This window comes from Stylophora pistillata, chromosome 4 (assembly GCF_964205215.1).
Source record: "Stylophora pistillata chromosome 4, jaStyPist1.2, whole genome shotgun sequence".
In the NCBI taxonomy this organism is placed as follows: Eukaryota; Metazoa; Cnidaria; class Anthozoa; order Scleractinia; family Pocilloporidae; genus Stylophora; species Stylophora pistillata.
The window spans coordinates 32,456,926-32,470,426 of NC_142522.1; the positions used below are offsets into that span (position 1 = coordinate 32,456,926).

The following is a 13,501-nucleotide window of genomic DNA, read 5'->3' on the forward strand; positions in this document are numbered from 1 at the left end:
AAACTTGTGATGGCAAAACGCTCATAGTGTAATGTACTTACCCTTGATTTAATCTGTACGAAGTATGTTTCGAGTTTTTCCGTCGTTGTAGCGTGATTTAACTACTAATAAATCCAGTAACACTGCAATGGCGAGTACAATTTTGACGGCAAAACGTTCATAGTGTAAGTTACTTACCCTTGCTTTAATCTGTTGTAATTCAAAGTCCTTCTCTTCCAAAATATTCTTGTACTGCTCATTTGTTTGCGCACTCTCTTCTAATCTTCGTTCCAGGTCCCTCAACTCATCACTTGACCCTTGAGTCCAGTCCTTCAATGGTGACGTCTGCGCGGCCATGTCCAAGCCGATCCGATCGTCACGAGCTTGAAGTCGACGTAACTCATCCACCTCGTGTTTCAAAATTTCCAATTCTTGTTCCCGCTCAAGAAGGGTGTCGTCATGGCTACCGTTCAAACTGGTAGCGTAATATTCTAGTCTGCTATTCGCGTCTTGTAATCTTTTCTCCAACTCGCTGAAAGTTTGTGTCGTATTGTCTAATTGTGTTTGAAGACTATCAATTTGTCGAGTCAGATCTGTTATTACATCGTCTTTCTCAGCCAAAGTCTGCATGTGTAACGTATTAATATCATCCAGTTGATTCTTGAGCCTGACATTCAGCTGGCTGCGCTGTTTGAGTTGTTCCATCATCTTTTCCACTTGCTGCAGAGATTAAAAACGACGGAACAGATTCAAAGAGAAATTTAACAAAAGGTTTGTTTCCTAAAAATCCTTCTTACAGTATAATGACACTCCAGCTAACCACTCGATAAACTCCTTACAAAAAGGAACAAAATTTTCTCGCAAAAAATCCTTTAAGAATAGGTGAAACCAGTCGAGAGTGTTACCTGCTCTAATCTTTGAACCTTTAAGGGTGAGCCCTCTCCATCTGAACCTCCAACACCACCCATCCGTGACTGTAAGTCATTTAACCGAGCCTGCAATGAAGCATTCCAGCGTTCACTATCTTCGAGCCTCGATTTAAGTTCTTGTATCTCCCTCTGATAAGCGGCGTCATACGGAGGTCCCGGATGAGGACTTGTGGTTTTGCCGGAGGCTAGTTTTTCATGCAGTTGAGCCCGCAATGAGTCGTTGAGGTGGATTCCTTCCTCAAGCTGTGCGCGGAGCAGTTTCAATGCCTGCATCTCGTCTTTAAGATTGCTTTCGTGACTGTAAGTGAAAAGGTAATTAACCGTTCGAAGCAAAATGGTAGATGTTTAAGCAAACCTTCAGAAACTTTCTTTTGTTTTCATTAACCCTTAAACTTCCATGTACCATCCCCCTATAAAATCCATACATTATCAAGCAAACAGGCAATGAGGATACTCAAACTTATCCGGTAGAAGTTGTTAACTTGATTCAACATTTAATTCTCTAATCAACAAAGAAATGTGTTACAGCTAGAGGTGAGCATTAACAGAAAGATCTCCAGAGTTAAAATGTCAAACAACGTCCAAAAAAAGCATGACTAATTTTAGTTTAACAAATTTGGTTTAGACATGTGAACAAACTGAGCAGGTAGTGCCTTATCATTTTGACCAGAAAGATACCGAAAAAACAGCACAACAATTGGAATAAAATCCTACTCGGAGGTTTTGTCACCTAGAGAAATTATGTTCAACTTTACCACGCAAAAATGTTCAGCTGGAAAATTTGCGGGAAATTACATCTTTGAGATAAAAATGACAGCAATGAACTGACACGTTTTATTATAAGTCTACTAGTGGTCTATCACAAGTGCTGCAGTCTGATTGGCTACGCTACACGCTCTTCCGTGATAGATAGAGTCCAGTGAGTAGCCTAACAGCGCGCGGTTGTCAGAAAATAAAATAAAAACAAGAGCCTGTCTAACTGTTTAATCGTGAAAAACTAGTAAATCATTCGCTCTCAATTTCTTTACGTGAAAGCTAAAAGTCCTCACCAACTATCACACGAAAGGGCTGAATAATGTATACGCATGCGCTAGGTTTTGGCGCGGAAAATGGATTTGATTGATCAGTTTGCAAGGTTGATTTTCTACTCTGAAGCTTCGAGGCGTTGTTTGCCTTGCCGCTTTTGTTTTCAAAAGACCACCCCCAAAAACTTTGTACATCCCCTAAATATTTTCGAAAATTAATACTCTACTTAAAAAATTTTAGAAAGAGGAAATGCCTTCGACGTCACTGAACAAAATGTTTCGGTTTTAAATGTCAGCCCCTTATTTTTTCCGCGAATTCAGCTACATTTTAACCCTCGCACGCTTGAGCCCGAGTTGTTGACCGCATACTTATGACGTAACATTTCGCTATTCAGCTCTTCCTTTCACGCGATAGAAATCTCGAGCTCATAATCTACTTATTCAGCGGTATAACACTGTAGAACCTGATTTCTCCTCGCTTTGCATCTTGGACAACATGCACCAAGTTACCGTACAGCGCGTGCTCGGTATTTAAGATGTCATTGAGCCTCTTGGTCTCTGCAATTTGTGCTTCTAACAGCTGCTGTAACTGAGCGACGTCTGGTCTCTGAGAAGACAATAGACAAGATAGGAAGGCATCAAGAATCACGTCAAAACCAAATAAGCATATCAAACAAAAGTTGTGAGGAGGAATCTATCATAGCAAAGAAAGCTCGCATAATTTCTCTTTGACCCTTTTCTATCTACTTGACAAGTGCCCTTGTCAAGAAATCGTTGTTTTGACAAATAATTCGTGACGAGTCAGGTCGTTAAAAACTGGCACGGCAGTTTTTGGAGAAGAGAAAGTAGCGAAGAATAAGCAGTTAATCACATTTTTCATCTCAGTCGAATTCTTCCTCCGCCGAGGAAAACTCACTGTTTAAAATATCTCTTTATTTTCATGCATCGGCAGACCAGCCAATACAAAGATATCAATTTCTGAATCACCGAAGTAAATGTGGGCTTTTTTTTCTCATTGCCAGCCCAGAGCGAAAGAGTTCGCAAAGTTGCTTAGCTCACGTTATGTCACATGGCAGCTATGTCAGTCCCGAAAGAATGATAAATTCAAGCATAGCATCAAATGAAGAAATCTAATTACCTGTTCATCTGCCCCAGCTCCCACTCCAGGACTTTCCCTGCGTGGTGTACCAGCCCTTTGTAGCCTGGCCTTTAGGTTGCTGACCTCTTGACGAAGAAGGTTCACCTCTTCCTCTCCGTAAGAGGCCTGGTAACGGCAACAAGAATTTTAATACTACTGAGAGACAATTTTTAAAAATTGAGATTTTTAAAAATCTCTCTACTGAGAGACAAATACTTTTTATTCTATATTGCAGAACAGCAACGTGGAGTAAAACTACTAGACAGGCCACAGAATTGTGCACTTGTTTACTATGCTTATATGGACGTTATGGGAGGCACGATAAGAATTTTGTGGGATTATTTCTCTGTCTGTCTGACGAGTTTGGGGAACGATTTCTAATTGGCTTCAAAAGACTGATAGGTAGAAAACAGTACTATACAAGTCAGTTCGAAACCATTATTCATTCAGCACGTTTTAATAGACAATTTAACCGAGAAAAAGAAAGATTTAAGCTATTATCTGCCCTCATAAGTAAAAATCAATTGGTGATAAATAACGAAGAAGTTCTCAAGCTGGGAGGGGAGAATAAGGTCCGCTACATTTACAAACAACTTGTTACTGAGAATTGGAATAAAAACATATCTTATTAGACGCTTTAGTGCGTAGCATCGCTGAGTTATTTGTACTCTGCTTTGCACAGTTTGATAGTAAACCCATGAACTGATCTTTTGTTAGTGAAAATAACCAGAAAGGGAACAGGGAAGGTCAAAACAGCAAAGACTACAACGGATTGCAAATGATGAAATCGAAAATTTTTTTAAGATGAACAATTTATTCTCCAGTTCCTTCAAGGTCCAAAAATGCATACTTAAAGTGAAACTTTGTCAATTACCTGATCATTCAACCTTCTCTTGTAGCTTTCGAGTTGCTGTTCAAGTGAATTCTTCATGTCTTCTGTATCCATAAGCTGTTGCTGTAACGAACTTTTTGAGGCCTGAAAATATCGTGTTCATATCACATCCAAATAAATCTTTTGTCTTCACACCTTAACAGACAATTAACTAAAAGTTATCTTGTGGGATATAAACACTCCATTGGAGGGGAAGGTCCCACATTTACATATTCCAAGCTGCTCCATAACAAACTATAATTCTTTCTTAGCTTGGAGGGGTGAGGTGGCTGCTAAATGCGTGCAACTTAGGATCGCCAACTAGTTAAGCCTTTGCGTCGTTATTCCATACTAAAGAAGCGTGCCTTGCACCGACTATGAAAAGGCCAACAAGAGCAACTTTCCCTTGACAGATTTCGCTATGTGTACCTCAAGTTCTTGAGCTTTTTTCTGATAATATCCAATATTTTCCTTCATATCTTTTAACTGCTTTTGTTGATCTTCTTGCATCTCCTACGAATACCAAAGAACGATTAAATCTGTCAGCATAAGAGGTTGTTCCCATGAAAAAAAAAAACATTGTTCCAAAACAGGAACCTAATCATGCTACCTGCTGCTAGGTCTGCGTACATAAACAATAGAAAATGGCCTGTTCCCAGCTGAAAGGTAGGATGTCCCATCTGAGCCATTCTAAGGCCAGGATGAACCGCCAAGCCCTCATGAATCCTTTAGTGCCATCACACGATTACCTTAATAATTCGGTCCTTCATCTGCGCAGCCTCATTAAGCATTTCAATATTGTTCAGTTTAACTTTCAGTTCCGCTTCTAACTCCAAGTTAGACTTTTTGAGCGCAGCCTGTAAACAAGATAGAGCATTAAAACACTTGTACTACTGACGAAACAGCATTTGAGTGCGATTTTGTCAACAGCAGTACTTAGCGAATCAAAATTAAGTAAAAAACGCATGAAGCAGATTCTACGGTACTTTCAAAGTATTTGCCCAGTAAGTTAACAATGTCCATTTTCAATTGCATCATATTCTCTTTGGAAAGACTCACCGAATCAACAAGGGCTTGCTCTTTTCCCTTTTGAGCCTCCGCCAAGGCCTGACGTGCAAAGAAAACAATCTATTACGAAAATGAGTGGCAAGACAGAAACAAAATAAACAGGCATAAGTGACATTGTATACACTCACCTGCGACTGCTCTGCAAACTTCTGCTTCAGATCCTAGGGTAAACAACAAAAAAGGAAAGAATACTCTTGTCTTACTGTGTCACTTTGCCGAAGCAGATGTGTTTATTTGATCCAAGAAAATTCATGAGGCGATGCAAGTCTTACCTCTAAATTAGGGATGCTCTGCAGTCTGGAGCGAAGATTATCGATTGTACCCCTGAAATGAAACGCCTGTTAGTGTTTTTCTATGTAACCAGAACGGCAGTAAAACAAGCCAATAAACTTGTCGCACGGAAAACACAAGTCTCTGAAACGAGGAATAAGGCACAATGAGTAGGAAATTGCGTCCCCTTTGTCTGAATAAATTGTAAGGAAGTTTTAGTTCGTGTTGTTGTTGTCGTTGAAATCTGAGCAATCGTTTACACTCCAACCAGCATCTCCGAAAAGACGTCACGTTTTCCTCATAATTAACGGCCAAACAATAAGCACTGAAATCCAAAACATCAGTTATAGTAATTGATTAGAACTCGGGAGTAACTGTAAGTATTGACTGGGACTGATTCGTCGAAAACCCGAGTGTAAGTTCATCTTCAAATTTAGGACAAAAGAATAATTTTTTATCTATAAAATCTATAATTACAATATTAAGAACTCTCCGTACTTTGCCTGTTTTAAGACTGCATCTCTTGTCTGTATTTCATGTTGGAGATTCTCAAACTTCAACTTGTTCTGAGAGAGGAACACACACCTCAACAGTTAGCAACAGTTAGAGAAGAGAGGACACAAAATTGTTTAAAAATTCTGTGACTGGTCCGACCGATCGCACGACCTCAAGTTCAACTAGACACAAACCTAAACCTAAAGCTACTTGGTCACTCGAATTTTTCCGTCCTTGAGGCAGTTTTATTCATTCTTTTCTTCTTTAAATTTCAGTTTCCACTGTTTTCTTCGATAATTTTCTTTGTCCTGATTGGCCATTGTTTGATTTTGGTTTTATTCAATTTGCTGCTCTGGTGGCAGCTGGACCGAGCTTTCAAACAAACAGCAAAACACGAGGAGAATAGGCCATTTATGAATTACCCTTGGCCTCTTTTTCAAAACGAGGCCTGGTGTTCCACCATTTTAGTGAAAATGAGTTTAATTTGAAAGCAAATGGATATGTATTATCCGGTGAAAGGATTCGCACCAGGATTCGCTTTGAAAAAGAGGCTATAAGGTAATTCGGAAATGGGATATTGAAATCCCCAGTGAATGAGTTGTTATTCGATGATCTGAAAAAATAATGAACCTCTTGGTCGTCGCCTTGCAGTTTCCGCAAGTTGTTTCTGTAATCCGATTCAAGCTTCTTCAGAGATTCTGAATATGAGGATAGTGTGAACAAAGATAAAAACAACACTACTCATAAGCAAACACAGAATCACTACTGAGAAAAAATGTTATGTGGAAAAATATGTAGGTCGAAAATGTGCAGGTCTAAAAAACCTCAATTTTGAAATCGACTAAAATAAGTATTAGTTGAAAAGTATAAAAATACCTTAACCTGACTGTAAATGGTTGTATGGAAAACGATACAAAATGTGTAAAGGCTGATAGTTTCGAAAGAAACTGTTTGGGGCTGCGTCGGTGGGGAGTAACGAAATAATTTGGATATATCAACAAATTTGAAATGGTAAATTGGCCACCGTAACGATTACAAAAGCTGACGTTTCGAGCGTTAGCCCTTCGTCGCTCCGACGAAGGGCTAACGCTCGAAACGCCAGCTTTTGTAATCGTTACGGTGGCCAATTTACCATTTCAAATTTGTTGATATATCCAAAATACAAAATGTGGCCCGGTGGCTACTAATGCAATTGTGAATTTCAGAAGCATGCAGCTTGTTTTGAGACTTTAGAGGCTCATTCGGTATTCGCTAGTCTGTTCTGCATTTGGTCTCCACGGGAACACCAATAGTCTGTCTGTTTTTTTTTTGTTTTTTTTTCTCCCTAAGTTTCTATGAGCGTAAAGGGAAATCTAACGCACGATGCAGTACGTTGAGAGGGAGCTGAGTCGAGGAGTAAGACCACCCGAGACACACCCTGTCTAGTCGGCGTCTCGTTCGAATATATTCTCGTGTACAGTCTGCGCTGCATATCGAAAGAACAGTTCTCTCTTTATACAGAGAGAAAAACAGACAAATACAATCTAGGTCTGTACTTAACCAAGCCATATAAACTACGAGAAATAAGACAATTCTAATATTTCATAAAGGGCAGAAATCACGACATACCATCTTTCTTTCGCACTTCAGCCTGTAACAGACCGATATTTCGCCTTAGTTCCGCCTTGAAATAAACAAAGGAGAGAAGATTATCATCCCACTGGTGGAAGACCTGATTAGCAGTAACTGAGAATCTTACCACTTCTGCGGGACTGGGTGCCTTTGGTGAGCTTTTACTGGAATCCTAGAAACACAGTAAAAACCTTGGTTAGATGGTATAGTTAATAGAGAGGTAAAGAAATATTACTATAGGCAGACATCTCATCATTCTTTTGGGTCAAACCTTGGCGACACACAGTTTCGTTGACTTAAACAGCTGCAAATTAACTAAAACGAACCGAAACTGAATTTACCTGTAACGCTTTCAACATCTTATCTTTCTCTCGTCCACTTTCCACAAGACCCTGGGAAGGAAAAAAAAGGAAAACCTCAGAACATTTTCGGCAAGATTACACTATCCAAAGAACTATTTTTTAACGCAAATCGTCAACATGTTTCGTTTCGTTTCTGCGAAATTTTCGTTAAAGCATTCTTTTCTTCCCTCAAGAAGAAGCTTTTAGGGGTGGAGGTTTACACCTCTGTGAGTTATTTGAAAACATAATTCGACATGCACGTGGGTGGTTCTTTCACTCTCCTGCTGCTCTTTTGAGGACCTTAACACAATACTTATTGGAGAGCCGCTAAAAGATTAGATTATGAGCTCGAGATTTATCTCTCAGGATACTGGGTTGGGCGAAGCTCGAATCAAATATCACGCATAGTTATCTCGAGTGCGGAATTGAATCATTTAAGCTCAGATCTCCCAGTAGTTCAAAACTTAACAAGACAGAATTATGCCTTTGCTCTCGCACCCTGTTTGTCTTCTCACTTAACTCGCTATCTAACACAATAGAAGGGAGTACAATAGCCAATCATATTGCAGCATTTGTGATAGACCAATCGTAGACTTTCCCATATTACTTATAGTTGACGAGATGACTCACTGCGATCGTCTTGTCTTTGTCTTGTGCGGTCAGCTTCAATTTGTTTATCAACTTCTCGTTTTCCTGGGACGCCCAGGCTTTGCTGTTTTCGAGGGCCTATGAAAAAGAGAGAGAAAAATGGGGATGGACGTTCACATAAAGAGGTGGCAAAGAAGAGAGGACTAGTTAGCCTAAACTTCTGATATTGAACCCTGTCCGAGACAGTGTCGTGTTTTCGCGCATTTCATTTTCACGGTGACTCCCTCCACCCAGGAAAATAACTGGGTACCGGCATATTACAAAGGAATCTGATGAAATGCTTAACACTTTCACTCTCAAGATCTCATTCCTAATTCTCCTTACTGTCTTCAAACAATTCTTATGATGTCAGTTGGGAGAATTTGGTCTTGGATTATCAACTAGTAATCCCCAAATTGATATTTTATTTTATTTTCATCACTTGTCTGCTTGATATTGTATTGCAATTTCAGGAAGTTCTGCCTTGATCACTCATGGAAGTCAAAGGGGAAATCTGAAATGAGTCAGCATTCCATGTAGTTAAAGAAGCCAAACTCCAACTTTCTTCCTGCCACATGGAAACTGGAATGATCTCAAGGGGTGAGGACCTCTTAGCTCGCAAGCAGGATGTTTTTTTTTTTTCCCTTTTTCCATCTTACCTGAACTTCATGTTCTTTGTTGCTGAGTAATTGCTGCAGAGTCTGGATGGAGGAGTTCTTTTCAGTTTGTACACGTGTCAAGTCAGCAGCTGCTTCCTACAGAGATAACATTTTGACAAGTGTTCATTAAAAACCTGGGGTGTATGTGGTAAAATACTTTTTGATTCGATGTTGGTGACTACTGTATAGGCATAATAACCTAAGAGAAGCGAGGACTTTGCGACATTTTCAGGCCAATTTTAAATACAGCGTCAAAGCAAACCTTTAGTTGAAACCATTATTTTGTCGGTATTTCTCGTTCTTGTTTTTACGTCTCTCGCTGAGAGGTTCAATTTCTGTGTCCTCCGCTTCTCCTTCCCCCACAAAAATAATCAACATGAATTCCTATTAAACCTGGAAAACAGTGGACTAAAAGCCAACCCTGTGCAACTGCCACTGCTAAAATCCAATTGGGATTATTTTTTCATTCATTCATCCATCTAATTAATTATTTGATTGTTTATTTGTTTATTCATTTACCAACGCAGATAATAGCGTGATAGTGATTAGGCTCTTTTTAAGTACGAGATATTATGCACGGATGATTTAACTGGACTGTAAACATTTGGTTTAGACTTATTGGAAGCGTCTCCAAACTTCATATAAACAGCCTGCACAGGGGGAGGGGGGGTAAAAAGCTCGTGACTACACAACTAATTTTTACATGAAGTTTTTTAATCGGATTTTAACCTTGAGTGCAGTCTCCTTGTCTCTTAAGGCAGCCATGAGCCTCTGAGTGTTGGCCTCATTAGTAGATGATAACCTGGCGCGCTCCTGGAACATGTCCTGACAAAACCAAACAAAGCACAATAACAAAAATAAAGAGATACTTAGTTTTAGACTCGAAAGATGCGCACTTACATCACCATGTAAAGGCTTTGTGACCATACGACGTTCTAGTCTAGTTTGCCAAATGAAAACACCTCAATAGCCTCATCACCATGAAGAGTCTCTTATAGTAAAGTGGTGTGGGCGTAAATCCTCTTGGGTGGTCGTTAGCAATCCGTGTTGACCATCTCCATTCCTGACCAACTCTGTTCGGTTTTGGTGTATTTTTGTGTCTACCTACCCTATTCTGATTAATAAAAACTGTCACCGACCCTACTGAAAAAAACGGCTAAAGATCAAGTCACTGAGTGGAAATCTGCTAAAAGACATTTAGATTATTTACCTCTAGAAGTTTTTCCTTTTCTTTCAACAATTCGGATATTTCCTGGGCCTTCTTCACCTCATCCGATAAACTTTCATCCTATAAGATACAAGAGTGAAAATAGAGTTCTACTGTGGACACTACTTCCTGGGGTCAATGTAATAGTCACTGCTCTCACAACACTATGTATTGATACAACGGAGCCGAGAGAAATTCAACCCTAGTCACTCTTGGGAAGGGGTTGAACTAAAAAAGCAAGGCTGCTCAGCATAATCAGTAATTACAACCACAAACCTCGTCTGGACTGCTAAGGGCGTTTTTCACAAAGTCTTTTAGTTCCTATAAGCAAAAGAGAAATTAGAAACCTAAGCTTAAAACAGATTCCAGAAACCACGAAAGAGGGACAAAAGGTGGTTTTAGAGGAACAAAGATAAATGCCATTTACTCAATGTTTAGCTCCTAGCATGATAGAATATTCCTTCGTTATTCCCTCACAGGGGGACAATTTTTTTCTTTTTCTCCGTCTCCCTCATTTGCTCTTTCTCTGGTCCCTATCAGTTGGTTGCGACCTGGTCGCAAGCGAACCAAGGTCTCAAGTTATTTTTTACGTGAGAATTCTGGAAAAATTCGTGAATAGTTATCTGGACTGCACGAGAGAACGTGAAGAATAATTTTTGGAAACGAGAGCTTCGTGAAATTTAACCCTATGAAAGGTGTTAAATCACTTTGCGTGAGCAGTTAGCATAACTCTAAATAAGTATTGTCTGAGATTTCCCTTTACCAAACAGCACTCACCTTTAATTCCTCTTCCCTGTGGTTCAGAGTGTGTTTCAGTTTCTGAATAACAAGTTCTTTCTCTTTTAAACTGGCTTCTTTTGTTTCTAAATCTCCCTGTTGTGCAAGAAACGCATATCCAGCTGAAGAAGGAAGCTCTAACTGACCGCTTACAACAACACTGGGTAGTAGAATTGTTCAAATATCTGCCACCCTTTATGCACTTTTCCCGTCCTTTGCCAATTTCCGTCTTTCTATCCTATATCTTGACATTTCCTTTAGCAATTCGAAATTAAGTCGTGGTGTCTGCAGACAGATTGTCCAACTGATTTTTCAAGATATCTTAGAACCTTCGAATAAATCACTGACCCTTCAACTCTCAGAAGGGATTAACATGTAAATTCTTCATACATCATTCAGCAAACATGCAAGGAGAATACTCAAAATCATCAGGTAGACGTTGCTATCTTGATCTAACATCAAATTCTTGTAACTAATCTACATGGAAATGTGTAGCAGCTAGAGGGGAGAATTAGAATTTAGATCTTGATAGTTAAAGGGTTAAGGGTCGCCACTTTTCAATATTTAAACCTGATATAAATACCTTTTTTCCCTTAAGTTGTTCCTCTAACGATGACATCGTTTTTTGTAAAGCTTCATTTCTTTCTTTGCTTGTTCGTTCTAATAGCTGGACAAATACAAGCGTAAAAAGGCTCGTGGTCAGTAACAGTGGTCACTAAAAGACACTTCTATAGCTCTGACAAGGAAATCACTTCTGAGCCATAGTAAATATCAGTGCGAAAAATAATAAAAATTCAAATTGACTGGCTTCTCCAAAAACGTACCGCACAACAGTAATGAAGTTAAATCGTGTAACACTTTTAGTTCATTTACTTTATTCTTTTCTTGGGATTCAAGGACAGCGGTGTTGATCTTTTCAATCAGCCTGTCCCTCTCTCTCAGGGCCTGTCTCAACTGCTGCAGCTCGGCTTCTTTTCCTTGCAAAGCTCGCACTTTTTCTTCAGCTGCAACCTGCAATCATGATTAGACAAAATGAAATGTAATTTGATAATTTTTGTGTCGAAATGCAACGCACATGTTCAAATCTAGGTGGTCGCTGCTTTTCTAATATTTTACTGAGCGGAGCAAATGCGGAATCGGTGACAAGAAACAATTAGAACTACATTTCCACTTTATGATGTTTCCTGGCAACTCTCGATGGTAAATTTGAAGTCGCGCTCGCAAAGAGATTGAGGTTAACAAATGGTGAACACCCCAGCGTGCACTAGTGAGTTATGGATGCACGCGGGAGGTTGCTAAGCACGAAAGAAACGCAAGAATCGCTCGAGGCGACAGCCGAGAGAGACTCTAGTTTCTTGAGTGCTTAGGAAACCTCCCAAATGCAAATATTGTACGCTGTGGTGTTTATTATTTGTTCAATAACACAACATTGATACACTGTAGTTCGCTTTTATTTAACAATGAAATCTAACGTGATTAGAAAAAACAAGCACGCAAAAACTAATCTTTGCATTTGCTCACGTCAGCAGCGTACACCCATGGGCAAATGGTGGGCGCTAAATTTACCAATCAGAACGCACGCCTTACTTTGGTTACGTTATAAGGTCCATTGGAGCACTTTTTGAGCCAGTCGAGTACAGTGGTCAATAGGAATAAAGGTAAATATCAAAAAGACCCGATGAAATCTCAAAATGAATACATGTCATCAGGCTGAAGCGCGAGAAAACGTGAGTGGTCAGGACACAGTTAGTTTAAGCTCGACATCTGATTGGTTTAGAAGGTGACTCGAGTTTTTCTAGACCAATCACATACTGCAGTAGAGCAGGACTTTCAGTTGAGAATTTAGAACAAAGCTTCTTTGCGCCTGATATTTACAGAAGGGAAGATCCACCAGTATCTTGAGCCGTTACGCAGTGCTCTGGTATGCAGACGTCCCTGGGTTCAAATAAATAGGACCAGCCTTTCCAAAGGGGTTTTGAAAAGAAAAGAGCCTAAACCGCGAAAGGAAATTTTGTTTGCTTCCTCTTTTCCCCTCATTTCAAGTAGACAGACCAATTAGTCTTTGAGGGTCTTGACTCTCACGTTCATGATGTTGCAAAAATTTAATTTCTGCGTTAAATTACAATGTTAGGTTAGTGGTGGATAACCAACCTGGAGTGCACGATCCTTCTCTTTTGTGTAGTTGGTCAGTTTCTTCAAAAGATTCTCCTGATCATCAGTTGAGCCCTGCAAAATGAGAAAAATTAATGTCATCCCCCCGAGTCGCTGGAAAATCAGTAGCACGGATCAAAGCTGAGGGGATTTTAAAATTTGGTAAGCAATACTCAAGCTTTGGGAAAGTGCTTTCGTATCATACTACCTTGCTGACGAAATTAGAGGGAGGGGGTGGTAGTGCTCTGCCAGAGATGGGTGACTAGGTTCTTACCATTCACCTTTCTCGACCTTATAACCAAACTACGACTTGCAATATTCAAGATTTACAACACGTTATTACAAGTCATTGT

The 13,501-nt window shown here is 39.7% G+C and overlaps 1 protein-coding gene across 4 annotated transcripts in view; it reads right to left on the reverse strand.

Annotated features, from left to right (window-relative positions):
• Positions 1-13,501, reverse strand: part of LOC111324495 (uncharacterized) — a 48,674-nt gene that overhangs the window by 10,891 nt on the left and 24,282 nt on the right. For all 4 annotated transcript variants that reach the window (XM_022928062.2, XM_088757093.1, XM_022928064.2 and 1 more), the window contains exons 23-46: positions 13,149-13,223; positions 11,871-12,008; positions 11,581-11,664; positions 10,998-11,093; positions 10,497-10,541; positions 10,224-10,301; positions 9,743-9,838; positions 9,014-9,109; positions 8,358-8,453; positions 7,728-7,778; positions 7,514-7,558; positions 7,384-7,438; positions 6,406-6,473; positions 5,779-5,846; positions 5,283-5,334; positions 5,139-5,171; positions 5,002-5,049; positions 4,692-4,799; positions 4,372-4,455; positions 3,946-4,047; positions 3,072-3,197; positions 2,398-2,540; positions 885-1,206; positions 178-699 (exon numbers count right to left, since the gene is read on the reverse strand). In XM_022928062.2, coding sequence (XP_022783797.2) covers positions 178-699; positions 885-1,206; positions 2,398-2,540; positions 3,072-3,197; positions 3,946-4,047; positions 4,372-4,455; positions 4,692-4,799; positions 5,002-5,049; positions 5,139-5,171; positions 5,283-5,334; positions 5,779-5,846; positions 6,406-6,473; positions 7,384-7,438; positions 7,514-7,558; positions 7,728-7,778; positions 8,358-8,453; positions 9,014-9,109; positions 9,743-9,838; positions 10,224-10,301; positions 10,497-10,541; positions 10,998-11,093; positions 11,581-11,664; positions 11,871-12,008; positions 13,149-13,223 — 2,631 coding nt within the window. The remainder of the gene's footprint in view (positions 1-177; positions 700-884; positions 1,207-2,397; positions 2,541-3,071; positions 3,198-3,945; positions 4,048-4,371; positions 4,456-4,691; positions 4,800-5,001; positions 5,050-5,138; positions 5,172-5,282; positions 5,335-5,778; positions 5,847-6,405; positions 6,474-7,383; positions 7,439-7,513; positions 7,559-7,727; positions 7,779-8,357; positions 8,454-9,013; positions 9,110-9,742; positions 9,839-10,223; positions 10,302-10,496; positions 10,542-10,997; positions 11,094-11,580; positions 11,665-11,870; positions 12,009-13,148; positions 13,224-13,501) is intronic.